Source organism: Erithacus rubecula, assembly GCF_903797595.1.
Source record: "Erithacus rubecula genome assembly, chromosome: 6".
NCBI classification, from domain to species: Eukaryota; Metazoa; Chordata; class Aves; order Passeriformes; family Muscicapidae; genus Erithacus; species Erithacus rubecula.
This window is the reverse complement of record NC_136688.1, coordinates 32,535,285-32,562,910: the sequence shown is the minus strand read 5'-3', so window position 1 is coordinate 32,562,910 and position 27,626 is coordinate 32,535,285. Positions and strand designations below refer to the sequence as shown.

The 27,626-nt window shown below is 36.7% G+C and overlaps 1 protein-coding gene across 5 annotated transcripts in view; it reads left to right on the top strand.

Annotated features, from left to right (window-relative positions):
- Positions 1-21,574, top strand: part of STXBP6 (syntaxin binding protein 6) — an 88,231-nt gene extending 66,657 nt beyond the window's left edge. For all 5 annotated transcript variants that reach the window (XM_079308113.1, XM_079308114.1, XM_079308115.1 and 2 more), the window contains 4 exons: positions 882-1,012; positions 2,356-2,521; positions 18,259-18,416; positions 19,590-21,574. In XM_079308113.1, the coding sequence (XP_079164239.1) occupies positions 882-1,012; positions 2,356-2,521; positions 18,259-18,416; positions 19,590-19,613 (479 nt within the window). In that variant the 3' untranslated portion in view covers positions 19,614-21,574. The remainder of the gene's footprint in view (positions 1-881; positions 1,013-2,355; positions 2,522-18,258; positions 18,417-19,589) is intronic.
- The last annotated feature ends 6,052 nt before the right edge of the window (positions 21,575-27,626 follow it).

Here is a 27,626-nt window from a genome sequence, read left to right as displayed (position 1 = left end):
AAAGTAACAGGTTTCTTTAATAAGGTGCGTGTACTTACATGGTCATATGGTTGGGTTTTTTTCTCCTTCTCTGTTTTCTAAATTGAGAAGATGACAAAGAGATTATTAATGCTCAGTGCTGAATTTGAGAAACTTAAGCAAATTAGCATGGGAAAAATAGAACTGTAAGGTAATTGATGGTAATTCTCCTGTTTGAAAAATCTGAAAGAATTGGGTTTGTTCAGCTGAAGAAGAGAATGCTTTGGAATGGCCTAATTGCAGCTTTCCAGCACCTGAGAACCTATAAGAAATCTGGAGAGTGACTTTTTACAAGAGCATGTAGGACAAAGGGAAATGGCTTCACACTGAAAGAGAGTAGATTTAAGTTACATTAGGAAAAACAAGTCTTTTCTGGGAGGGTGTTGAGGCACTGGAACAGGTTTCCCAGATGGGTGTTCAATGCCCTCTCACTGGGGGTTTTAGGACAGACTGGATGGAGCCCTGAGCAGCCTGGTCTAGTGACAGGTGTCCCTGACCATGGCAGGGAGATACAAACTGGATGATCTTCAGGGTGCCTGTAAGAATGAAATGGAAAGACCTTTGTTGTAGTTCCATAGTTTTTTTATAGAATGTTGGTAGCTTAAGTTGATAATGACTAAAATATATCCAATTTTGAGTAGCAGACAGCTTGTTTGGCATCATACCACTGACAATAAGAAATATGATTTCAGTATGTTATCCTGGAACGAGAATGCATTCTACTGTCAGAATCAGTGAGGAGTATTTGCTTCGTGGGACACTGTAGAAAATGCACCAGCAAAACAGCTACTGATGAGCAAAATAAAGAGCATGTTCCTGAATCACCAAGCCCATTTCAGTTCTGTGTTTTTCTCTGTGTTCAGTGACAAACAAGAAGCCAGCTCAAGCATCGATCACGAAGGTGAAGCAGTTTGAAGGCTCCACGTCGTTTGTCAGGAGAACGCAGTGGATGCTCGAGCAGCTCCGCCAGGTCAACGGCATAGACCCTAACAGGGTGAGTTTGAACAGCTTTCCAGAGAATTAAAATTGGGCTGTTATGTAACTGATGTGTGCACCAGCATTCTTTCTGTTCAAAAGGCATCTGGAAATGTAAGGTACAGGTTTAATGGCAAATTCTCAAAAAAGAGCTGAGTGGAATATGTGAAGTAAATTTTAATGGGAAACATGGAAGAAGGCTAAAACTCAGTCATATGGATCATTTTTTCTTGTCTGTCCATACTTTTCTTGCTCCTTTCTCTTGCTCCTTTAATTTGGGGTATACAGCCCACCTTGAACTATCTCAAGAAAAAGTTGTGCTAATATGTGTTAGGCTTATGAATACAATTCTTCAGTACTAAAACAACCTAATTGGAAGTTAAATATGCAGTTCATATTATGTGCTCACGAAGTGATTTAGTGTTCTTTTTATAGCAAAAAAAAAGAGCACTAGCTCCTTTGGTTTCTTCAAAGTTGTGCTCTGATCAGCCAGCTAAGCATCTTAACTATGGTGCACCAAATTCTGTCACTACCCAAGTGTTGGTTAGTACCTAAGTGCCTCGTACCAAGTCTATTTGCTACCTAAAGACTTGCTGTGAAAAAGAAGCCCTTTACCACTGCCCTATTACAGGCAAGGAGTGGAATTATATTTTCTGTGGGCAAAGGAACTGTAAAAACAAGGAAAATGACAGACAGATAAGGGATAAGTTTTAGGCCCTTTTGCAGCATCTGCTATGCAGCTATGTATGTAACAGATTGAAAGTCCTACCAAGCTCTTAAGCATAGAAATGTTTCTTTCAAACTCATCTCTCTGTGACTTCCTAGTGTCATCAGTTGGAAAAGAACATGTACTAGTTTAGATTGCTAAACAATGTTTCACAAATGTTAAATATATAGCACAACTTCTTGCGTAAAATCCTTTTATTTTGGCAGCCAAATGTAGTGTAGAGCTGCACTGTGATTTGTTCTGGGAGTGGCCTTTTGTTCATGGTGGGACCATAGATTTTATGTGGAGAGGCATAAATGCTTGCATAATATAGAAGACAAATAACTATATATCTGAACATAGTAAGAGTTTCTTATGAGAATTTTACTTCTAATGTTTTGATCGCAATTATTTTTGTTTTCAGTTATTTTTGTCATAGCTGACTATTCCTCATTAAAAACAACAGTAAGAAAAAATAAAATTCCTGTCTGTTTGGTCTTTTTCATTCAAAAATATGCAGTAATACCGGGATGGTTATTAGTTACATGACCTTTCTGCCTTCTGCAACACAGTACATCTTAAAAAATATCTTTCTCCAAATCATTTTTAAAACTGGAATAATGACAGTCTGTTGTTTTGGTTTTTTTGTCTTCTAGGATTCCCCAGAATTTGATTTACTATTTGAAAATGCATTTGACCAATGGGTAGCAAACACAGCTTCAGAAAAATGCACATTCTTTCAGGTTCTACATCACACTTGTCAGCGATACCTTACAGACAAGAAGCCAGAATTTATCAACTGCCAATCTAAAATTATGGGAGGTAAGTGAATCAAAGCTTAATACTTCGCAGTTGGATATGAAATTATTTGCATGTGGTTTATTCTGTGTTCAGATAAGCTTGTGTTCTAATGACATCTTGAAATCATGGGTCTGAACATGCAAACTTAGCAGTAAATTAAGTTTCAGCATTTCTTCCTCAAGCACCCCTTCACACTCTTCTGTTACCTTTCATCCCTTTCATTTTAGCTACTGAAATTGATAACAGATACAGATTACTTTGTCAATCAACATTTTGCTTTTAGTGTCTTCTCAAACTAAGAAAAATGCAAAATTTCTTATGTCTTCTCTCATTCTTTTCTTTTCCACATTAATAGGATTTCCTTTGTTTTCTTTTTGGTGTGGTGGTGAGGAGGGTGCTGCATTAATGGCTGAAGATACACCCTACAATTTTTCCAATTCTTACATGAAGTCTCATGTTGGTTATCTGTTTGCTAATGTTTCTCACTTCCATCCTTCCTGCAAATAAGTTGCTTTATTAATTTTTCCTTTGAACCTGTATTATTCTCTTAAGCTTGACCTGTCCAAAATTGAGCTCCCAATTCAGCTGATTCAGTTATTAACTTTATCCTAAACAAGTGTCATCACAGTAAAAAAATTTGCCACTGAGGTTCATAAATATATGCTTAACTTCGACTTTTTCAACACATGCTAGACCCTACCATGTCCCATGAAGCACACCCACATTCTCCCTTTGACAACTTCCTAGATAAAGTGGGAGGATTCAGTCATCCTCTGATAGCAGATGGTGACCATTTCCATATTCCTTGCATGTCATTCTGACTGGGCACAAGTCCAGTCTGTGTGTGCACACACAGTGCTGCATATAGACATTGTATAGGAACTTACAAATCTCCTCATGGGTACAGTGTTTCTGCTGTTCTTCACACTGTCAACTTTTTCATTATTCCCTCTGGGTAGGTTTAAATTTGACAGAATCTGTAAGAATTGTAAAACAAGTAATAGTTGACCCTAAATTACAGTGACTTGCTGTGTGTCAGCCTCACTGAGCCAGCTGTTTGTATCAAAACCTGTTTAGTCCAAACCTTTAAATACCAACAGGCATTTTCTGGAAAATATGTTGAAATGTGTTGTAAAGCTCAGATTTATCCTGACTAGAGAAAGTAAGGCCCAAATGTAGCTAAGCAAACCAAAGAAGATACACCTGAGAACACAGTTTGAAGTTTATTATATCCAGTTGAGAATTTACAACTTGGATTTTTTTGTTATTGTGTTGTTGGTGCATTTTGCTAACTAGTCAAAGTAATATATTCAAATCATATTTAAATCTTAGTGCAGTCAGATTTCAAGATGAGGCTTTTCACTTCATCCCCTCAACCAAAGTAGCATAACATTTTAAGTGGTATTATTGTGAACTTTCTGGGGATGGAAAAAGTAACACTTTTTTTGAGTGGCTAGCCAATGTAACTTCTAATACTGTAAAAATTTTTTGCAAAATAAATTACTAGTATATATATGCATGTGCCCACGTGGTTTTTTAAGACATCATATGGATATGCCCATAAATGTGTAATGTATATCTTGTAGCTAATGCATATTTAAAAAAAAAACAAACAAAATTGCCACCAAAGAACACTTTGTCCTAAGTGGAACTGAAGATGAAAGAACTTGAAGGGCTTGTTTACAAGGCTACTTATCTTATTGAACCTTATTCCTTCCTGAAGGATGGGAGTGAAGAAAGTGAAATTCATGCTGCTCCTGTTTCTGCAGGAAGTGAGAGCTTAGCTTTAAGTAAATAAGGGTGTTCCTGTGAAACTCCAGACCCTCTTCATGGCCTTCCCCTTTTACCTGCTTTACCTCCTTTCTCTCTCACACAGACACACACACACAACTTCCCCCTATAGACCAGAGCCCTGCATTGACTCTCCTTCTGCAGAATCATTTCTTGCTTTATTTTCATTTGCATGTCATGTAAGTACAATCTGCAGAGTTAAATAGGCTAGACTGCTTTCAGTAACTTGATTAATGGCATCAGTACTTTCAGCAATAATGAGAGCTGACTGAAGGTGTGGGTGCTAGTTCTGAGAATAAAGAAAAAATTCAAGTTTAGGCAGACTGTAATAAGATTCCTCCTACTGGTGTCTTGTACTAAATATTTCAAGTTTGTCTTTTGTTAAGAATTTAGGTGATCCCTCTCCATAGTTTATGTTATGGTGGAGAGGAAAGACAGGCTTTGGGGCTAGAGGGCTTTATATGAAATATAGGAAATATTTTCTCCTTATGTACCTGTATAACATACAGGTTCTGATACTGGAATGTGTCTAATTTGGAGCATCTTTGTGTTATGCCGTGTTAGATTGTATTGTTTTCACAGCAGTTAATATAAAAAACAAAGTTGGAGATGGCTGGTGTGCAGAAATTTCATCACTTAGAGGTTGTGTTCATTGGAACAGCTTGATTCTTGACATAACATTAAACTGACCTTGAGGTTGCATTTGACTCTCATTTCTGGATAGAACCTTGAGGTACAGCCTTTGAAGCTCTTCAGAGATTAGGTCTGTAATAAAGAACAAACATTTGCTGCCACCTTTAGATGCATATTAGAAATGCATTTGGTTTTAAGCCTTGTCCTACCTGTATGCATTGGCATTTAACAATTGTTCTGTTGAATTAATCAAAATATTCTTGGAAACCCAAAATGATGACGTCTTTACCTCTGCAACCTTTTCTGTAGGACACCCTGCAGGAGTTACTAATGAATCACTATTTTTTCCTCCAAGAATAAAATGCCAGTGTGAGAATAGTAATGAGTACTTTTTCCATACAATATTACTCATCTTGGCTTACCACATTTGGCACCTGCTAAGCATATAATGGTGTTTACCATACTGAGCAAGATTAATGACTAAATAAAGGAGACAAACGAAAATGCCCTGAGCATCCTGATCTAGTAGGTGGCATCCTTCTCCATGTTCAAAAAACTAGAACAAAAAACAACAACAATGAAGATGAATTATCTGCAATATCTGTTATTTTGGTTTTGCTGGTTTGAAATGACAATGAAATTCAGCTATGTTGTCATACAGAAACAATTTTCATTTTGCAGTTTATTTAGGTATTTTTTGCCAACATATACCAAATACTCATTTATTGTCATTCTAGAGATTAAAATATTAGAAAGTAATTTTCTGCTGCCAAAGACCATTTCAGATGCTTGCTTTTATGCCCTGCATATTCATGTCAAGATTAATTCTGCTTTACAGTTTTACTTAACTAATGTATTTTAGTGATCTTTAAACATAAAAGCCATGTATTGAGATTAGAATGAATAAGAGTAGTTGAGATCTTTTTCTGTAGAAATTTGGCATACAATCAGAGCTCTAAATTAACTTCTAAAAGGGGAATCTTGTTTAAAAAAAATAAAAGGACATTATGTTCTTGAAGAATCCGTAGGGATACATAAATTGGAAGGGACATTTATCATTATAAAGGTTGGGATTTTTTTTCCTGATCCATGTAACTTTGAGACAAGGTAATGTAGAAAGCTTGTATTTGGTTGACTTTCTGAAGATTGGACTTTTAAGTGCAGTGTTATCTTCAAGATGCAGAATATTGCTGTTTGCCATAGAAATGAGATTCTATTTTTTTGTATCTAGTTGTTAGGTTTTGATGTGTACAAAGCCAGACTGCAATTCTGTGCTTTATTATAGTTACTGATTCTGAAAGTGTTTGGTTAGTCTATTGTGCAGTATAAATCTTAATTATTATTGAAAATATTTCTTATTTAAGTTAGCATGAATTTTATAAATTTATCAGATTAGATTTTAAAGTTTTACAAGTTTAAATACATTTTCCAGTTTGGAAAGCAGATAAAGGTTTTGTTAATATGAAATTGATTCTAGTTAGGTATTTCCTTAATGTATAACTAATACACATTATAAAGTAACAACCTGTCCTGGCATCAGTGCCAGTAATTCAGAACATTAAATGAGAGAAGATAAGATGTTTTGTAAGGCATTTATGACCTATCCATTCAGCTCTTAATCCTTGTTCTGTATATTCTCCAGAACTGCTAGAAATGCAAAACAGAATTGCTTTCCTGTTTCGTTTAAAGAAGGAAAAAAAGCAGTCCTGGGTGACAGACAAATGAAATCTGTAAAAGGGAAAATTAATTCCTAATTTCAGTAATCTGACTTAACTTTAAACTTGAATACTGTATTGATGTAGCAAAGTGGAGACATCAGATTCTATGGTGATGTTGAACCCTAGAAGAATCCCAAATTGTGTTAATGTAGTTGGCTTGGAAAACTATAAATATCAGCCTTTCTAAAGTTTTTTTCTTTCATTTTAAACATTTATTAACATTAAGACCAGATCATGACCAAAAAAATAAAGTATAAAGAAAATGGAAAAGCCCTTATCTATGAAAGTCCTACCTATGACAAGTAAAACTAGCTTAGCTTCTCTGTTGTGTTACAGGGAATGAACACTAGAGATAACTTCCTCCAGCTATACAGTTAAGATGAAATACAGCTGCCTGGACTCATAAACTAATGATGATACTGATAAAAACTTTTCAGCACGTTACAAATGCTCTCTGCAGGTAGCTGGTATTTGCTGTGCTGTCCTGTAGAAAGTTGATTATAAGTAAGCTGATGGTTGATGTTTTTCTTCCTTACTCTTTGACTAGTCTTAGCACATCTGAGTTATGACACGCTCAGTTTGTCAGTTCTGTCAGCCCATCTCAAGGATTTCTTACCCAGAGGTGGAAATTAACTTGAATGTAATTTATGATCATAGTGGCAGAGCTATTCACTGACAGTTTTACACTGATTTCTTTTACTAAGATATGTTCCACTGTTTCACCTCACCTAGCTTCATTAGTTTAGTGTTTTTGATATACTTTGAAGGTATAAGTCTGATTTCCACATGCTCAGTATATTTATACTTACATAGATAAATTTTTATATGGATATAACATAGGCTTAGGTTTGAATATTTATTTTACAGTATTTGGAATTCATCAGTTTTTTCTTAAAATGAGATGGATGCCAGTTCTCCTTCGGGCTGCTGAGCATTGCTTGATTGGTGAAAACTATCTTTTGGTCACCTTTGTGTGTAACCAAGCAAGACCAGACAGGGTTTCTTCATCCTATATAAAACTTCATTCAATCTAGCTGACCTCTGATGTGGAAAGGTGATTGTCCATATTCATAATGACTTCAGAACTATTAGAAATGTGAAATAGAATTGCTTTTCAATTTCTTTTAAGGAAGGGAAAAAAAAAACCTGCCTGGTCAATAGACACATTGGTAAAAGGGTAAAATCCAACACCTGAATGCACAGCTGTTTCAAAAGCAAATCAAAGTATTTTTTCAAAAAAATCTTTCTTTTCTGTTCCTGCAAGCTGGTATTTCTTAAATTTCCATGTTTGTTCACTGTTACATCATTTAATGCAGCATTTTTCCCAGTCTGGAAACTGACTGCAAGTGATGCACCAATAGTAATAACTATTGAAAATACCTCTATGCAACATACCTTGTTGAATGAACCCACATCCATTTTTTGATATGTCTGAGCTTCATAGACCCTTGAGAATAAATTTTGCACAAATTCTCAGGTTACTTGAGACCAGAAAGCTCAAATGAAGCATTAAATAACAGCTTTTTCTCAATGACGCTGCTCTGAATATTTGATTTTGTCTTGTTTGTAAATCACACAGCCACTAGCTCATTTGAAATAAATAGAGCTATATGGTGCTTAATGAATTGCTGTATAGTTGCTGCAGAAGTTATCCTTTTGTTACCTTTCTGAATTTTAATTCTTTCCAGTGTCCATCAGAAAGGATCTGTCTAAAGACTAACTTCTGTATGAAAATCCTGTTTTTCATTAATTTCATTAATTCATATCATGTTTTTTATTATCAGTCCCTATGAAAGTCATAAGGCATTACTATATATTGGAACAAAGTCAATAGGAGGTGTGAATTATCTTGTATAATGTAGAAGTCTCTTTACATCAACATAATATGCAATATTTGCCCTCCTTTTTATATTTTCATATGTTCCTGGCCATTTTTGGTATTGATGGGTATTACCAGATCCAGATGTGTCAGAAGAAATTGCCTACCCTACACAACAACAGGGGAAAGTACTGTAACTGGTTTAAATTTGAGATCACTTTTTACTCTGAAACCTCTATTATTTTTCAGGGCATAATAAGATTTTTACAAAGGTGGGACCATTGATTGTGTCCCTTGGGAGTACAGTGACTCTTAATGTTGCCTGACTGGTAAAGGCTAAATTAAGTGCAGAATATGTACAACCTACATCAAAATAGTTACCTGGCTTGGTAACTAATGCTTTTTGAAGGCCATAAACTTTCCAGATTCTGATGCAAAGACTTAGAGAAATGTTCTGTTTACTTTCAAAGACGGTAAAGTGTATGGAAATCCTCCTGTCCAGGCTTTGAGACTTCTAGATTTTATGGATCAAATATAAGTTGGGAAGTAAGTTATCCATGAAGGATAAAGAGAGAAGTTGATCTTCAGATTCAAGTTTTCAAAGCTGGAAATCCAGTGAAGATTCTTTTTATGAATGTTCTGTCTTTCAGATCACTTAGTCATCCTTTCTGGATGATAATTTAAATATTGAAATTATCTAGAGAACATTCATGTGATACAGGAATTCATTAAGTTGCAAGAGTGTATTGTCTTACAGGATTACAATCACAGAAGTCTCGTTTCTATAATCTTTTACATATTATCTCAAGCTGTTTAATAAGGTTTTCACATGGCTGTTTAAGAGGTCAGATTTTTTTTTTTTTCTGTTTGGGTCTTTTTAGTAGCTCTTCCCTCTCTTATTCAAGAGAGCTCTTAACCAAGGCTGCCAGCACAGCACCAATATACATGAAAAGATGTGTAACAGTTGGCAGGGAGGTGACAGGGATGAAGAAGGAGGGGAAGAACTGCTTGTCCTGTGGACCTTTGTAATCAGCTATTGTATTACAGATGTGATGGATAGCCTTGGGCTAATGTTAGTCTAGGAAATGTAACTCTCTGGTAATGATGATTTCAACAAAACAAATGTGCTCACAAAGGAGAAGCAGCTGATGGATGTGTGAACTGCCACCATCAGTCGAAACTTCATCAGTCTAAATACTTTAATTTTGAAATACTGTAGTTTCCTGAGTTAGATGGCTAGGGTTCACTTAACCCATTATGATTATTGTGGTGTTTCTTGAGTTTTGTTCCAGACTAGGTTGTTATTTATTGTGAGCAGTTTCATGACAGTCTTAGCAGTGGAGGAGATTTGCCTTCATGTCTTCAGTGCTGTGTTGCAGTAATGAGCAGCTCAACTTGCTTTTTTGTGGCATAATTCTTTCTTCCAACAAAATGTTTGATTTTGATTGGTAAATATAGCTAAGGTGTGGGAGTCACCTGAACCTTGACAGACTAGGAGAAACTTTCAAATTAGCAAAATTTGTCATTTCCTCTTGAGCTTGGTGTAGTCACTTGCTTTATTCTAAAGTATTGTTTTCAGCAATTCAGTACAGTTTGGAGGGTGGAAGAAGAAATGGGGTTTTTGTAAAATGCTGTCTATAAGAGCAACATTCAAGCTGGTTTTATTAATATTGGTCGATTGAAAAAGATGAGAGTAATGTGAATTACTCTTACATAAAAAAGTATTCAGGTCTAAACATACGTCTGTCATACCAATCTTAGGTGATTGAGATGGTGCTAAAACACTACCCTTAAATGTATAGCTCCTGGATTACCCTGAGGACAGGGCTGGCACAGCCAGTCACTGTCAGGGCAGCACTCTCAGTGCTGCATTTTTCATTTAATGTTTCCTAGCCACTGCTCTTGACTGATTTCATCCTGACCTTGACCAGTTCTTACTCAGTCTTCATTCTTACTCGTGAGCCATAACTTTATTTTCAGTTTATGTGGTAACGGACATTGGTGATTTTGAATATGCTGCTTAAATAGCAAACACAGAATTTTCAAAGTCACTTACCTGATGAAGAAATAAGCATCTGTTGACAAATGCATTGTGTTTCTTGCTTCCATTGTAGCAGGTTAATGCTTTATATTTCTCAATAATAATTAACACTACTTAAGCAGAAGCTCAATCAATAGTATTGACACAGTGTCTGCAAGAAATACCTTTGTTTAGAAAAATCCTGTGGTTCATGTTCAGGGCATGTTGCTGTCTAAATCTTCCACTCAAAGAACTGTCAATAGTTTGGTAAATTCAATTTGAAACAAAATAACAAAATTGCATCAGGAGACGTGTTAACACTTTGGACTACCTTGACGGGAATCAGATTTGTGACCACATTTGTGACCAAAATTGTGCTGGTAACACACCAGAGTTTTAGGTGAAGTGTGCTTACAGACCTTTGTGGTCTCCTCCTTCTGCCTGGTAGGGACACAAACAGGGAGGCTGGCCAAAACTGACCAAAAATTGTTCCCTGCCATGTAACAGCATGCTCAGCAATAAAACTGGAGGGGAAACTGCCTTCTCCCAAGGTACACATTGCTCAGGGACCAGATGAGCATTAGGCCAGCTGTGAGGGTTGAGTGGTGACTGATTCTTTTTGCATCAATTTTACCATTAAAATAGATATTTTTTTTTGTAATTTTAATTATTAAATATACTTCTTCATAGGAGTCTCTGGTTGGGGACTTTTGTTATCCTATGTGAAATGTTCATCATTCTGAATATTCCCTATGGAGAAATATTCTTATTTTGTATCAAATTTGTTTGAATGTTTTAGCTTGTAGTCATGAAGAAATGTAGTCAGTACAGCATTTCATTAATGGCAGAAATGGCTGGAAGGATTTAACCAAAAAACCCTCATACTTTTTCCTTATAAAATATATCAATGTCAATAAAAATTGACATGAGAGTTATTACATTTCCTTATTTTACTTGTTAGCAAAAAATCAGCAAAGCTTGCAAGTTTTTCCAGCTCTCACAGCTCTCATTTGTGACCCCAGAGGAGCAGCATTTAAGATTAATATTTAAATTTGTCAGCTCGTTCTCAGACAGAAGCCTGCCATGGTGCATAGCTGCTGTTCTTTGTTTTAATTACACATTCTGCTTCTTGTCAGGTTGGCTGTAATAGTGGTATTGTTTGAGATCCTGCTGAATTCCAGAACTTTTCCAGAGTAACACTCTAACGCAAAATTGTCATAATGTGAAAATGTGTAAATATCACTGCACAATAAGATTTTTTTATATTATTTGGTTTATACTCTCCAAGAAAGTTACCTTTTCTAGAGAACAAATCAGAGTTTCTTCCTGCAGGGTTTTCAAAGTTATTGCATTAAAAGTTTTTTCTCATTTGGATCTTCAGAGATGAACTTTTTCCCAAAGGTGAAAATTTATGCGAACTTAATAATCTTGACTGTAATTATTTGTCATTAATATAAGCACTAATCACAGAATTGTTAGGGTTGGAAGGGACCTCTGGAGATCATCCAGCCCAATCCCCCCATTTAGTATTAATCATCATGATTGAATGTAATTTAATACTGCTTTTAATTTATTGGGATTTAGCTATAAGAAGATTTTTTCCTCAAAAGAATAAATTTGCTGAAGGTGCAGTTAAAGTAACAGTATAATCCACAGCACTCACCCCCACCCCAAGATAAACAACATTTTGACCAGAGTAATGATCAGAGACAAATTTCTATAATAGAATGACACAAAGATATGCTAAAATAATTTTTCTGTTTGTGCTGCTTGAAATTTGACTCTGTAATTAATTAAGCTGCTAAAAAGTATGAATAATTTACGTGGTATCATTGCTGTGGAGTACTGAATAAAATAAAATCTCAGTAGAGCAGGAAGCATTTTTGTTATCAAGATACCTCATCAATTAAAAATAAATTTGTTTTATTCTAATGGCCCCTATGTTGTTTAATATCACTATTTAAAGTAAAAGGGCACTAGCATCAGAGATAAAACTTCCTTTTTCTTACTACTGTAGTGAGAAAGCTTGCCCTACTTTACTGTTCATAGAAGAAATTTTTATAGTACCTTGCAGAACCATAACAGGGTTGTTTTTCTGTAATACAGCTGTTTCTAGATCTAAGACTTTACAAGCCACACTGAGAAATGTGAATACACTGTGTTTGCTAAGCAATAAAATACTGAAATGTTGAACCCTTAAGGTTATTAATGTAATTTACTTTGTTGTGGTTTTGGAGTTGGTTTAGATTTTTTTTTTTTTTTAAGATCTCCATGACTTAATTTAATTTTATTTCCTATAGTCTGCAGAAATCATTCTGTTCATGTGCTGCTTTCAGCTTTTTGCAGCTAATTGTCTACTGTGTTTCAGGCTATGTTGGTTTTTTTTCATTTCTGTGTTTCTGGTTTGCATATATTGAAATATGGGAGTTTAAAAAGCAGAAATCTTCCAGGTGTATTTGATATGTTGGAGATGACACTCTTTGAGCTAAAAGTAGGGGTGGTTCCTTTTTTTAGAGAAGTTGGAAATAATTTGGTCAAGATCCATGCAAAGATACTCTTTGATTCAAGAAAACTGCAAAGCCACAAATAGTTATAACTTGGAAAATATGCTAGATAAGTATCACTATATATTTATTTTGCTCTAAATCTTTATTGAAAATGCCTGCATTTTCTTAATTTTCATATCTGTCCATTGTTTTTTGTTAACATCTTCAGAAGTTTTCTTGAAACATAAAGAACATTCAAACCAGATCACTGCAAAATGTATTTAATCATGTTTTTTGTCTTTTATTGCAACATTATAGTTTAGGAATGGTATTCCCCTCTCTAGTGCTCCAACTAAAACTGTGACAGTTTCCCCTCCCCTTCCAGCAGAAAGAACAAAAGGTGAACATTATGGGTTGAGATAAGAAAAATTTATTGAAAACAACAAAATAAGAAAATGAACAGTAACAGCAAGAATGCTAATAATAAATAATCAAAGCTAAATACATTTATTTCCTTCTTAGAAGTAGGCAGTTGCTAATTGTTTAATTAATGCATGTACAATTAAAATTGAATGCTTGTGTTTGCAAATCAGTCAGTCTTACCACTAATGCAGAGATAAATTTTTTCATTGAGCTGAAATATATTTGACATGGCTAATAGGGAATGTGATGAACCTTTTATGAATGTGTGATAAAACAAATGATGCAATCTAAATAATGATATCTCAAGAGATCAATTAGTTTCTTCACATACTTAATTATGACAGTATTCCTGTATCTATCAGGTACTGAATGTGGTTGTAAAGGATGTACTTTTATTGTGCATGATAAAAATCCTAAAGCTGACTTCATGGGGTGTAAGAGCCTCTGATACAGCTTGAATATCCTGAATTGGAAGGGACCTGCAAGGATCATCAAAGTTCAGCTCCTGGCTCTGCAGAGGACACCCCGGGAGTCCCCTGTGACTGGGAGCAGTGTCTAAATGCTGCTTGAGCTCTGGCAGGCTGGTGCTGTGACCACTACCCTGGGGAGCCTGTTCCAGTGCCCAACCACCCTCTGGGTAAAAAATCTTTTTCTAATATCCAAAATAAACTGAAGACATCAGTGCCTGCCCCTCCTCTTCCCCTCATGAGGAAGTTCTTGACTCCTGTGAGGTCTGTCCTCAGTCTCCTTCAGGCTGAACAAGCTGGGTGACCTCAGCCACTCCTAGTATGGTTTCTCCTCTAGATCCTTCACCATCTTTGTATTCCTCTTTGAACACTCTCCAATAATTTATATCCTTTGAGTGTTATGGTGCCCAAAACTGCACACAGGACTTGAGGTGAGCAGAGCAGAACAGGACAATGCCCTCCCTTGCCCAGCTGGCAATGCTGTTCCTGTTCCCCTGCCAGGACACTCTTGGCCCTCCTGGCTGCCAATGCACTACTGACTCATGTTAAACTTGCCATTGACCTGGATCTTTCCATGGCACTGCTCTCCAGAATCTTGTTCCTCAGTTTATACATAAATCCACCCCTCCCAGGTGCAGAATCTAGCACTTTCCTTTGTTGGACTTCATGTAGCCGGTGATTGCTTGGCCCTCTAATTTGTCAAGGTCTTTCTGCAGGGCCTCTCTGCCTTTAAGTGAATCAACAGCTCCTCCCAATTTAGTATTGTCTGAAAACTTACTCAGTATGCTTTTGAGTCCTGCATCCAAGTCCTTTTTAAAGATTGAAAATTGGGCCCTGCAGAGCCCCATTAGTGACAAGTCACCAGTCTGATGTCACCCCATTCATTGTAACCCTTTGCACCTGAGCCATGAGCCAGTTGCTCACCCATCCCATGATGTGTTTGTCCAGCTGTTTGTTGGAATTTTGTTCAGTAGGATCCTGTGAAAGACAGTATCAACAGCTTTACTGAAATCTTAAAGGATTCCATCAATAGGGAAAACATTTCTCAGGATATTTTGAATCAGAGTAGTTACCTTCTGAAGAACAGCTAAAAATTTTTGGAGCTGGTAAATGATTTATTCATAGGAATGATTTTCCAGTATGTCCAGTGCAAGTGTTGCTATTCCTGCAGTGGTAGTAATACAGGGATGAGGCACAGTCAGTCATACCAGCAACCACCTACACATGCTCTAGAAATACACTGATGAAATTCCATAGGCTACTGACATGTGGGTTTCTGAGTTGCTCATAAACGAGAGCAGATTTTTATTTTATTGTTTTACTGACATTCCATTGGTAAAGATAGTCCAAAAGTAGTTCTTCAGAACAGTCTCAGAATAGCAGCTTCTCTGCCCATGAGAAAATACAGCAGATCCTACCTGGACAGAGCACAATATTGTGTTAGCTAGAGGGAAAAACAGTTACTATAATTGTGCCAAACTTTCGAGTTTTTTCTTCTTTGCTAAAATAATGTATACCAATCTTTTGCTACAAATAGTTTTAGGAGTATAGAAAATAAGAAATATTTTTAGGAGTATAGAAAATGAAAAATATTTTTGTTCTGCAGTTTCCTATTGACATGGCAGAAGGTCAGCAATTAGTTAAATTCTGCTCCCCAACACATTTTAAGACTTTGGAAGATGCTTAATTTTATAATGTTATCCATGTAGCCTGCTTTCCTTGGTTCAGCAGAGGCTTTGTGATCTTGTAAAAAACAGATTTAATTCAGTGCTGGGAGCTTCTAAATTCTTATCCTAGCAAACTTACACTGTACAAGAGGCCAAAGCCATTAGATCACAACCACCAAAAAAGGAAAACTATTTCCAGTTGCTCAGTACATGTGTTTATTGGAAAAACTGCTTGAACAGAAGCCAAAATAATAATTCCCTTTAAAAAAATACAAACAAAATAGTAATTGGCTTAAAAATTTTATAGAAAGTGCACAGTATGTAAAGTTGTTTGGTTTTACATTCAAATTCCTCAGTTCTGAAGGCAGCCACTTGAAAAGATTAATTTCTGTCTCTGCAAAGTTCCAGCTCACAGTATTGTTTGATATTAATCTCTTCAACAAGAATGCCAGCTGTTCTATTCCTTTTCTAAATGCAACAATAGAAAAAAACCCTCCAAACTGAAGCAGTTCCACATCTACTTTTTTTTTTTTTTTTTAACTCCTGATGTGCAAAATGTAACAATATTGGTATATAGGAGGCCAGGGTGTTCTTTTATTGCAATTTCTCATATTGACTCATCATCTGTGAGTCACTGTGTGTAGGTTCTTAAGTCTCTCCCTCACCTCCATAGTTGAATTTTGGTTTAATAAAATTGTAAGCCAGTTTTCTTTATTTCAGAAATTCCTGCAGCTTGTACTGTGTAACACAGGCTACTCAGGGCAGCCTTTAGTTTCACTATTCATTGTTTGTTTGGCCTTTCTAAGGAAAGGATTATTATTTGAAAACCAGATCTGAAAGGGTTGGTTGTTCTTTTTTCTAATGAAACAGCTAGTTTCATCTGTGTTAATTTTTTTTCACAGTAGCTGGTACGGGGACTGTGATAGATTTGTGCTGAACATGGGGTTGATAGTATAGAGATGTTTTTGTTATTGCTGAGCTGGGCTTGCACAGAACCAAGGCCTTTTCTGCTTTTTGTACTGGCCATGCTGGCAAGGAAGTTGGGGCTGCATGGGAGGCTGGTAGGAGGAGACTGCTTGGACAACTGACCAAAGGAATATTCCAAACCATATGACACCATCCTGAGTACAGAAAGTGAGAGAAAAGGGGAGGAAGTTTGAGGTGATGTCTTGTTTCCATGAGGAACTGTTACTTTGGTGCCAGCTCACCTGGAGATGGCTGAACCCCTAGCTGCCCATGGGAAGCAGTGAATTAACTCCTTGTTTTACTTTACATTAGAGCATAGCTTTTGCTCTTCCTATTAAACTGTCTGTATCTCACCCCATCAGTTTTCTAATTTTCACCTTTCTAGTTCTCTCCCCAGTCCTGCTGGTGGGAGAGTGAGCAAGGGGCTCTGTGGTGCTTGGTTGGTGACTGGGGCTGAACTAAAACAAACTAGTACCAGAAGAACCCTTTAAATTAATGCTTGGGTTTGATTTTTTTGACCTAAGAATATTTTTGAAGTAGGTACATTTCTCAGATTCATGATAAAAGCAATGTGTTTGTGTCTGTTTTTACTTGGTTTTGTATGCCAGTAAGAACAACAGATTTTAAGAGCAGATTTGCTGTAATGCTTGCTTCAAATGTGTTGAATGTTTCATACCTTTACCAGAATAATTCATTTAAGGGCATTATATATTTGGTTTTAATGCTGTGGGAAAAAAATTGAGACTGCCAGGATAATTGGGGGATCAAACCCAACCAAAATGGATTTATGAGGAAGGTGCTGCTTGACTCCCCTGCTGTCCTTCTATGACAATGATTTGCTCAGTAGATGAGGGGAGGACAGTGGATGTTTTTATCTAGACTTCAGTGAAGTGCTTGACACCATCTCCCACAGCATCCTCCTAGATCAGCTGGCTGCTTGCAGCTTGGATGGGCAGACTCTTCAATGGATCAAAGTTGGCTGGATGTCCAGGCCCAGAGAGTTGTGGTGAATGGAACTAAATCCAGCTGGTGACCCATCACTGGCAGTGTTCTCCAGGGCTCAGTTTTGGGGCCAGTCCTGTTTAACATCTTTATTGAAGATCTGGATACACCCAGGCATTGAGGGCACCCTCAATTTACAGATTTACAGATGATACTGAGATGGGTGGGAGTGTTGATCTCTTGAGGCAGAAGGCTCTGCAGAGGGATCTGGGCAGTCTCAGCCAGTGGACTCAGGAAACAACCTGAGGTTCATTAAGGCAAAGTGCCAGGTCCTATCCTTGGTCACAGCATCCCAGGCAGCTGCAGGATGGGGCAAGAGGGGCTGTGCAGCAGAAAGGGGCTTGGGGTAATGAGCCAGCAGTGGTCCCAGGGGCACCTTGGTCTGTATCAGCAATAGCATGGCTAACAGGAGCAGGCAAGTGACCCCTCTGTGCTCAGCACTGGTGATGCCACACCTCCAGTAGCACGTTCAGTTTTGGGTCCCTCACTTTGAGAAGGCCATTGAGGTACTGCAGTGTGACTGGTGAAGGGCAGCAAGGCTCAAGAGGGGTGCAGAGAACTTGTCTTTTGAGGAACAGCTGGGTTTGCTTAGTATCAAGGGGTCTCACTGGGGATCTCATCACTCTCTACAACCATCTCAAGAAAGATTATAGTGAAGTGAGGCCAGTGCAGGTAGCACACCAACCCTAGAAGATTATAAATTAAATTAATTGTATTTAATACAAAGCACATATATACTTGAGTGCTCTGATGGCTTCTTTTGCAGGAAACAGCATACTCCATTCAGCAGCAGACAGTGTGACAAGTGCAGTACAGAAGGCAAGTCAGGCCTTGAATGAGCGTGGTGAAAGGCTAGGTCGTGCAGAAGAAAAGACAGAGGAGCTGAAAAACAGTGCTCAGCAGTTTGCAGAAACTGCACATAAGGTAAGACTTGGGCAGGATAAAACTTGGTAGGTTAAAGTCAGATATTTGACTGTCATAGTTTGTTGAATGAAAGCATGTATCTATACTTAGTTGGATAAAGGCTTGAACTTAGCTCAAGGTGTGTATCAAATCCTCCTTATGGCACCTTCTTCACCTTCTTTGCCTTTAAAAAATCCCTTCCATTTGTTGGTCACTGCACAGGATCTCAAAGTTATAAATTCTGTATAATAAAAACTTCTCAGAGTTGCCTGCCAAAGACACATTAAAAAAAAATCTGAGAAAAAAAAAAAAAGTGTTGGTTTAAGTTCTTTCATGCTGAAATGCATTTCTAGTGTATCACTACAAATATTAATTTCCTTTAAAAAGCATTTGTGACCATATCCTTGAGTGTCAAAGGTTTATGTCAGTTTAGTTTTAGTCATTTATTGGTCATCATTTCACCGGTAGCAAATGAGTAAATTTTAACTGTCCCTATCAGTTCTGTTTTCTAGGTAATTACCCTGAGGCTTTACTCATCTCAGCTTTGTTAGCATTTTGTATTATCTACTGATTATCTAGCAATAGCAATTTATTTTTAATGTGGAGCCTAACCCTAAGCTCTCTGCTTGGTTTGCAAAGTTAGTGTGTCTACTTATTTAATACAGGTTTTAACATCTCTTTTTTCTCCCTCTCATTCCCAGTTAAGTCCATTTTTGAATTATTTGAAATGGAAATAATTGGTAATCAGAGAGGTGAAAAGGCAATCAGACCTGTATTTTTCATCATTATGTAGTGGCAGAGCTCCTGAATAGTTGTTTTAAATGACTTGTCTAGAATTTCTGATTGTAGTTAGCAATCAAAATCATTGGGTCAAAATTGCTAATCTTCCAAGCATGTCTTTGTTTCTGGTGTCTTGCTCTAGCCTTCCTCACAGACAGCAAAATAATGAAACATTGGGAAACAGAGCTGGGAAAGCAGATAAATCCTGCCTCCTCTGCATGGCAAAGAGAAGCTTTGCCTGTGAGTCCCTGGAAAAGGAATGACTGTATGCAAAGAAGTTAATGGATTTCAGGCATCTTTTGGAGAATTTGTCTTACAAACTCTTTTTATACACACTAGAAACATTAGGTTGCAGCTGTCGTTCTTGGTGATACCTCTAAATAATTTTGGTTTTTTTTTTTTTTTTCTTTTCAGCTTGCCATGAAGCACAAATGCTGAGATACTGCCCAAAGCTGAAATATTCTCAAGAGAAACTGAAGAGGTTACAATCAGCAACTTTTACAGGAGATTCAGTCTTCTGTGTGCTTTTTCCTTCCCGTTCAGTGGAGATGCATTCTTTCAGTTTCTGTGCAGGAAAAAGTGTTGCATTTCTACTTTTCTGACTAACTTTTGTTCCTCTTTTTTAATATTGCTACACAGTCCTGCGGTACTTTCTACCTGTATTTCAGTTGTTACAGGAGTGAAAGCAAACATTGAAAAAGGACCAAATGACAAGCTGATCAGGATTAAAGTTGTAATATTCTTCCATGGTTGTAAAAAATAAAAAGATTGAACTGATTGTGGACATGTGTGTGGAAATAAAATCCAAAGAAGGGGTATAATTTTCTTCATTTTATGTAGCATCAGCAGAATGTGAATGGATGTTAGAATTAAACATCTGGGGTTGTAGCTATAGTGGAGGACAAACTGCTTTGTCCTGGGAAACAGAAAAAATTGTTTCTTCTAATGTAGGAAGCATTGCATGTGCACCAGCATTCAGAAGTGCATATCTGAATTTCATTCATATTAGCATTTGACACATTCCTGTTTTCACATTCAGACTGATTATTTGAATAGTATGCTGAAACCTAGAGAATGTATGCTTGAGGTTTCAAAATTGAGTGGAAAAGTAATTTTTACATCCGTACGCACATAGCTGTGCCTCAAACACAATCTGCAATTTAGCAATCTTGATATGAAATAGCATTTCTTTTTACCTGTGATTGTGTGGCTAAAGGCCCATGAAAATGAGAATACAAAGGCCTGGGAGGATGAGAGAGTATTATTTTCAAGAGATCTGTTTTTCATAAATTCTATAGTAAGAGTTTTTTGGAACATTTCAGAAATTTGTCTGATTGTAATAACTTTTGTGTTAGCAAGTTGTCTGATTTTTAGTATAGAGGCTTTCACAAAAGCATGTCTTGGTACACTAGAATCAACTTCTAGTTTGAGTCTGAGCTTTCAATATGTTGTCACTGGAAGGGTGGCTCTACTTCATCTGTATTCACTATATGCAATATATGCACTCTATTTGTCTTACAAAAATAAGTAGGTTACCTTTTTCCTTCACAGCTGTTTTCCTAACATTTTTAAGATGGTCTAATATGCTTCAAGAATGAAAAGGAAAAAAAAAAAAGACAAAAATATGTTGCTTTTTTCCATTTTTATACCAGTAAATTAGAAAATAAATCCTTGCAGAAGGTACAGCCTTCATCTTCTGAAAATGCCTGCTCTTCATTTTTGCCCTCATCTTCCCAGAGAAAAGCTGGCATTATGTGAATGTACTGTATTCATTGTAGAATATGATTTTTTCATTATTAATGACACAACAGTCTAAAATCCTCAGAGCAGTGCTTGTAAGAGAGATAAAAGCTACTGTAGTAATTGAGAATATTTTGCTTACTGCAAGCTGAAATAACTGAAAATCTCATGGAAATGCCCATTTAGTGGGCATGATGTTTGCCTTTTGGCAGGTATTCTCATTTGAACTACTGTCTAGTTAGCTGATTGCATTCAAACTTTACATTTGTTTTGTTTTTGGTTGTTTTTTTTCCCCTGTAATTTAAACCATTTTGTATGAACCTTTTTATTTAATTTCACACTGGGGGTTGAGAGAATGGGTCATTTATGTAGTACCATATGATCATTTAGCTCTATTTAGCACTAGCTCAAATAGTCACCAAATCTAGCACCTACTGAAATGGAATTTGGCCACTTCTGTTGTAAATCAGAACAGTTTCATTAACAAAACAAGTTCTGAACACTCTGTTGAGCTATATGTAAGTAATGCTTGCCCTGGAAATGTCTGAATGCTATTGTAATGACTGAGTATTTCTGCTATGAACCAGGAAAAGAGTGTCTGGGGTTTTCTTAAAGAAATTAAACTTCTGCTAGATACAAAATGTTAGGCCATTTTTTTTTTGTTTTTAAGATGGATTATAAATCAGTCAGGGAGTACATTTCTGACCACATAGCTATCTTCTTGTCATTTTTCCACTCTTTTAAAACTATATTCTGCTGCTAACTTCACAAGTCTTTCTCCTGAGAGAAAGAAGTAAATAATTAAAAGAAATATCAAAAACCAAGGCCAGATAAACCTGAAAAGAATTAGTTGTCTAAATTTAGATAAAAAGGCATATATTTTCAAGTGTTTACATAAATATCAGCAGGACAGAACACGATCACAATTGCACTGCTAAGTTCCAGACCTCTTGTGAGTTTTACTGTACTAAAACATTGCTTTAGTCCCACCTGAGGGTTTTCAGCATTTTGGGTTGTTTTATATCTTCCAGTTAAGTCTATTTTTTTATCATAACTTAGAACTTTAATCCAACCATCAAAAGCCATTTACTATGGGAACTTTAAATTAACCTAAGTCTTCTGAATGAAGGAAAAGTGGTGTGTCTGTTTACTTTGTTCTTGCTGTTCATTAAACTATGAGGTTTGGTAGTTTTTAGAAAAAAACAAATCAAGGTGTATAAATGTTTATCCAAAGGTAAATCTTAGAGCTTTGCAGTTTCCTTCTGGAACTTAGCTTGTAGTGTATACAATCTAGCATTATTAGATAGTCATGTATATAACATATACTATGATTCAGGTTAATGTTTCATATGAAAGAATGTATTTGTAAATTGTAACAATATTAATAGTTTCTTTATCTTTTTAAAGTTCTGAACAGAATAAAAATAATGTATTGTTAGACTTGACTGCTGTACTGCAAACTCTGTCTTAAAAGGCTACTTTTGTGTCTAGCAAAAGTTGTGTATTATGTGAAATATTAACAAATATGTGCTCTTAATACTGATCTTAAAGATAGGTAGGTTTTGCTATGATTTGCCAGAATTGTAATACTTGCTGATATCTATTGTAACCAATTCCTTGGAAGTTCTCAAAGATGTAGAAATTATTTTGTGCCATTCTGGGGAGAAAAAAGTGGGACCTGCTCTCTTGACTCACTACTGGAAACCCTGATTTTTGTCATTAAATACTATACTGTGATGAAAACTGTCTTTGGATTCAGTTCTCTATTCAAAATATCATTTATTTTTGATATAGCTTTCTATATTTCACTCTAGGAAAATTATATTGAATTCTAGCAAAACTGAAAAAAATTATTTTCTGCTACAATGATAAAAATTTTCTCTAGAATGCTGTAATTGAAAGAGAAGTAGTGGAAACTGGGTTAAAATGTTTCCTGTCTAAGCAGATTCCAGAAAATAATTGCCATAGGTTGAAGTTAGCGCCCTACCTAAAGGCTGTGTAGGTTAAAAAGAATTCTGATAATTTACTTTCCATTCCTATGAAATGCTTATTCTCATGTTGTTAATATCTTCTTTTGACTATCTAATTTTATTGATCACTTTTTATCAAAGCGCAAGCAATTTTAATTACCCTGTAAGAATGAAACCATAAAGGTAGAATTCTCCTACTCACAGAGAAGCAGTCCCTTGGATTCAAATGAGGTCTGCTTGCACATGGACCATACAAACTGACTTTGCTGCCATCTCTCTTTTCAGGCTTAAATTGATCCTTGCAGTCATAATCTCAAAAATGTTTTGTTGCCAAATACTGTCAACTGTTCAATTTCTGTAGTAAATAGGTAAGTTTTGCTAGAATTCATATTATCCATAGTTGTTGAATGCCATACATCCCCAATGCCCAACCTGCATGAACCTCATAGTAAAAGAAATAGATCTCTGGTGGATCAGAAACTAATTTGATCTATACAGTGTTTTGTTGTAGGTTGAACATAACTCTTTGTCAGTTCTTTCCTGTTGGTGTTGTATGTTTATCCTATGGGATTGACAAAATGTTTTGTTCATTTTTGAACATTCTTTTAGATCAATGTCAGTTTTTACTGCTGATATTATGACTTTCATAAATAATCAACCCTATTTGTTGCTGTGTAGAAATTAAGGAAAAGATGATTTTGTCATCTTTGAGTCATGGAAAAAGCTCAAGCATGGATGTTTGCTGATTCAGCATGTTAGGTTTGCTAAGTAAAAGATATGTTAGTTTGTTCCTGAAGGGATAATATTTGACTGAGCATGGCATCTCTGAAGATACAGATACACACTGCTTCAGGTAGTGAGCAGGAGGCTCTCCAGTACTCACAAAGGATTGCAATGTCTCAGATTAAAAATGGCTTGCTCTTATTTTGAACTTAGTCCCCCATGGAAGTGGTGAGTTACCACTGGGGTAATGACATGAATTTATATAATCAATTCCCTAATAATTTCAAAGCACCAACTTTGTAGCACATCATTATAGCCTGTTTAGTGCATCATCTGGAAATGCTGGATGGTGTTTAATGTCTGCTTCATTTATACTTTTTCTATTTCAGCTGTTACTGTCTTTTTGTCTGCTGTCACCTCATGCACTCTGAATTGTGGCAGCATTTTTAGTGATGGTGGCTAACTGACATGGGATTACAAGCCCAAAAGTATTTCACTATTTATTTTTATAATGACTGAACAAAAGTAAACTGAGTGAAAAGGTCTGTTACATGGGAGGCATAGTATCATGTTAGATCTTCAGTGTCCAGGCCAAGTATCCAGGGTAGAAAAGTAACCTCGTTAACTGAAGTTAGGTGGCTTTAGAAGTGTAGAAAATAGATATATAACAAAATACTAATAGATATTGTAAACAGTTTCAGAGGTTTCTGGTAGCTAAAAGGTCAATAACTTATACTGAGAACTTGAAGTCTGTATTGTGTTGAAATTCTGTTCCTGCTAAAGAGGGGGGGAACAGTTTTCATTGGTGTTAAGTATTTTTTTCCTGGAGAGAAGAGAAAAAAAATGTGGTAAAAAATAAATGAAAAAACATTGATAGTGTTTCATACTATATTGAAAAAGAATTCTTCAACATGTGCAACTAATAATAATCATCATACTGGTTTGCAGCCAAACCAGTTTGCTTTTTTCCTTTTTCGGAAAGGATAGATATAGGAAAATTTTCTTTGCTTTGGCATGATCCTGGAACTAGGACTTCTGCAGAAAATGCCTTTACCTGTCAGAAGTATTAAGATTTTAATGAGAATCCTTTCCAAAACTTTCACTGGTTTTATGTAAAATAACATTTGGAAACATTTATTTATTATCTTTTCTGTGAGAAAACAGAATAAGGAAACATAAAAGAGCAGGCTGTTAGATTTAACAGTAGATTGCTGCATTCATTTGGGGGTTGTAAGAGACTAGTGAAAAGTATCACACTATTACATTTTAGGAATAAGAAAGTGTAAGCACTGTTCATGCTGCCAATCAACAGTGCCTGAACCTGAGGAGAGGGTGTGCAAGATGAGAGACAGATTGGAGACTTCTGCTTTACCAAGTAAGCAAGTTAGAGGAGCTGATGAGGTAACTTCTGAGAGAGTCCCAGGGAAGAGGAAAAGTGTTCCAGTTACTTGTGAAGACACTGCCATCACTCCCAGTGTGTGTCTGCCCCCACTTCTTTCCTCCCCAGCTTTATATGCTGGGCACAGAGCTGTATGGTGTAGGATTGTCTCTCTGGTCAGCTGGGATCTGGTGTCCTGCTTGTGTCCCTTCCCCATTCATTGTTTAGCCTCAACCCCTTTGAGGGTGGTACAAGAAGCAGAAAAGGCCTTGACAGTGTGCAAGGCCTGCTCAGCAATAACTAAAATATCCCTCAATTATCAGCAGTTTCCAGCACAGTTTTAAAACACAGCCCCTTACTTGCTACTATGGAGAAAATCATACCAGCCAAAAGCAGAAGATTGCTTAGTGTTTTCTACAAATGGGTAGAGAACCATTTGCAATTTTAGCAGCATGTTCTAGCAAAATTTCTTGAGGACAGTTCTGAGTTATTTTAAACCTACATGGAGAGAAATGTGAGTGCCCTTGGTATTTATCTTACCTGTTCTTTTCTGGCACTTCCCCATGTGCAGTTGAGCAGCACTTGAGACAAGCTGAAAACAGGCCTGTTAAAAGTCAGAGCGATGAAACTACATGACAGCTATTATTCTTCACTGAGGCCATGAACAATTGCAGAGCTGCCAGTGGCTGACTGAAATAATAGCTGTATATATAGGATCATTTGTAAGACAGATGGCTGAGAAAGGTACCATTTATCTACCAGGCAAGGTTTCATAACTTTTGGCATCCATTCTTGTCAAAAGTGTCATTAATGGTTAGCTATTTGCTAAGCACCTCAACTTAGAAGATGTTAGATGAAAATCCTTTTTTTTTTTCCCCATGTCTATTCTAGATGGCAATCTCTGCAATGGTTCTGAAAGAGGAAAGGGAGGTGGGAAGAAAGAGGCTGTATATAGGTGTAAATAATCATTGACTGGGTAGGCTTCATAGAATCTGTTCCTCTGTCTAGCACAGTACACGTGCAAGGGTATTTATGGCTTCCTTCAATACCCCAACTGTCCTTCCTAGTTCCCTTTTTGTATATTCTTCAATATTCAGTGTTGTGTTTTGGTCATATTGCTCATTGAAAGTGTCTCATTGTAAGGGGTGGCTCCACAGCCGAGCTCTCAGGATTTTTAAGTGAACATGAAGTACAATCTTTATTGTTTGCTCTTTGAGGTTTGAATAGCTCCTCTTGCATTATTTATTAACTGCAGATTGTTGCTGTTTGTAGATGAAGATGTAGGCATGTACTGCACATGGAATGAAGATACCTCACATCACAAGGGCAAATTTGTAGTGAAGGGGCTTCAGCGTGTCTGTAAAGGTAGAGGATAAGATTCTGCAGTCAGAAGTTCAGAGTGCTGATCACAGAGGTATTTCTTCCTTGTTCTTGCTAAAGACTTTTTCTCCAAAGCCTATGATGAAGCTATAATAATAATACACTACATTTATCTTAAATGTAGGGGGTTTCACCTTACAAGAATTCAAAGAGAAATATCACATTTCTTTCATATAAATATAAAATAAGCCCTGGAAGTAAGTAGTTTACAGTAAATTAATGGACCAGAGTAGAACTGAAATCTGAGAACATAAACCCAAATTTCTCCAGTCCTAATAGAAAATTCTGGGACTCTAATGGAAATGCTGCTAGTTTCTTGATTTGTTAAAATAATCAGATACAAATGTATGTTTCTCTCTATCTTGCTTTAATCCCTCTTAGCAACTAAGCACTGTGCAGCCACTCAATCCTCCTCCAGTGAGACTGGGAGAGAATCTGAAGAATAAAAGAAAACGGTGGGTTGAGATAGAGACAGTTTAATAGATGAAGCAAAAACCACGCACACAAGCAAAACAAGACAAGGAATTATTACACCATCACTCTGAGTGTGCCCACCTCCTCCTTCTCCCCCTGGCTTCATATGCCGAGTGTGACACCATATGGTCTGGAATGTCCCTGTGGTCAGTTGGGGTCCCCTGTCCTGGCTGTGTCTCGTCCCAACCTCCCAGACACCCCCAGTCCCTCACCAGCCCGACAGGATGAGGAGCAGAAAAAACCTTGGCTCTCTGTAAGCCCTGCTCAGAAATAAAACAAAAAAATCCCTATATTATCCACCCTGTGTTTAGCACAAATCCAAAACACAGCCCTATACTAACCATTGTCAAGGAAATCAGCTCTAACCCAACCAAAACCAACACACTCACAGACATTTATTTTTTCTTCCTGCTGTAGCAATACAGTATTTTCATGGCATGCAGTATATGCTGTTTGCAAAGATAATCTGTTGTTGCAAAACATATCTGGAGAAAGAGAGGCACCAAAGGAAAGCTGACAAAAAGCAGCAATAAAATCTCACTGCTGCTCTACTTGGATTTTGCACTGCAAGAGCGAAGAGCTTTCAGTCTGAATGCCTTTGTATCAGTGAAAGAACCCAGTTTAAGGTATTTTGGGGAATGCTGTGTATGTATGCCTCTTGTCACAGGCTTCAGCAGCTGTGAGGAAAAAATGTCTGTTGCTTTGTGCTCAAACAGTTCTCTGACATTCTCTGATTCAGTTTAAGGACAAAAGTATCTCTGTGTAAGAGACAGTGCTTAGTCAGTG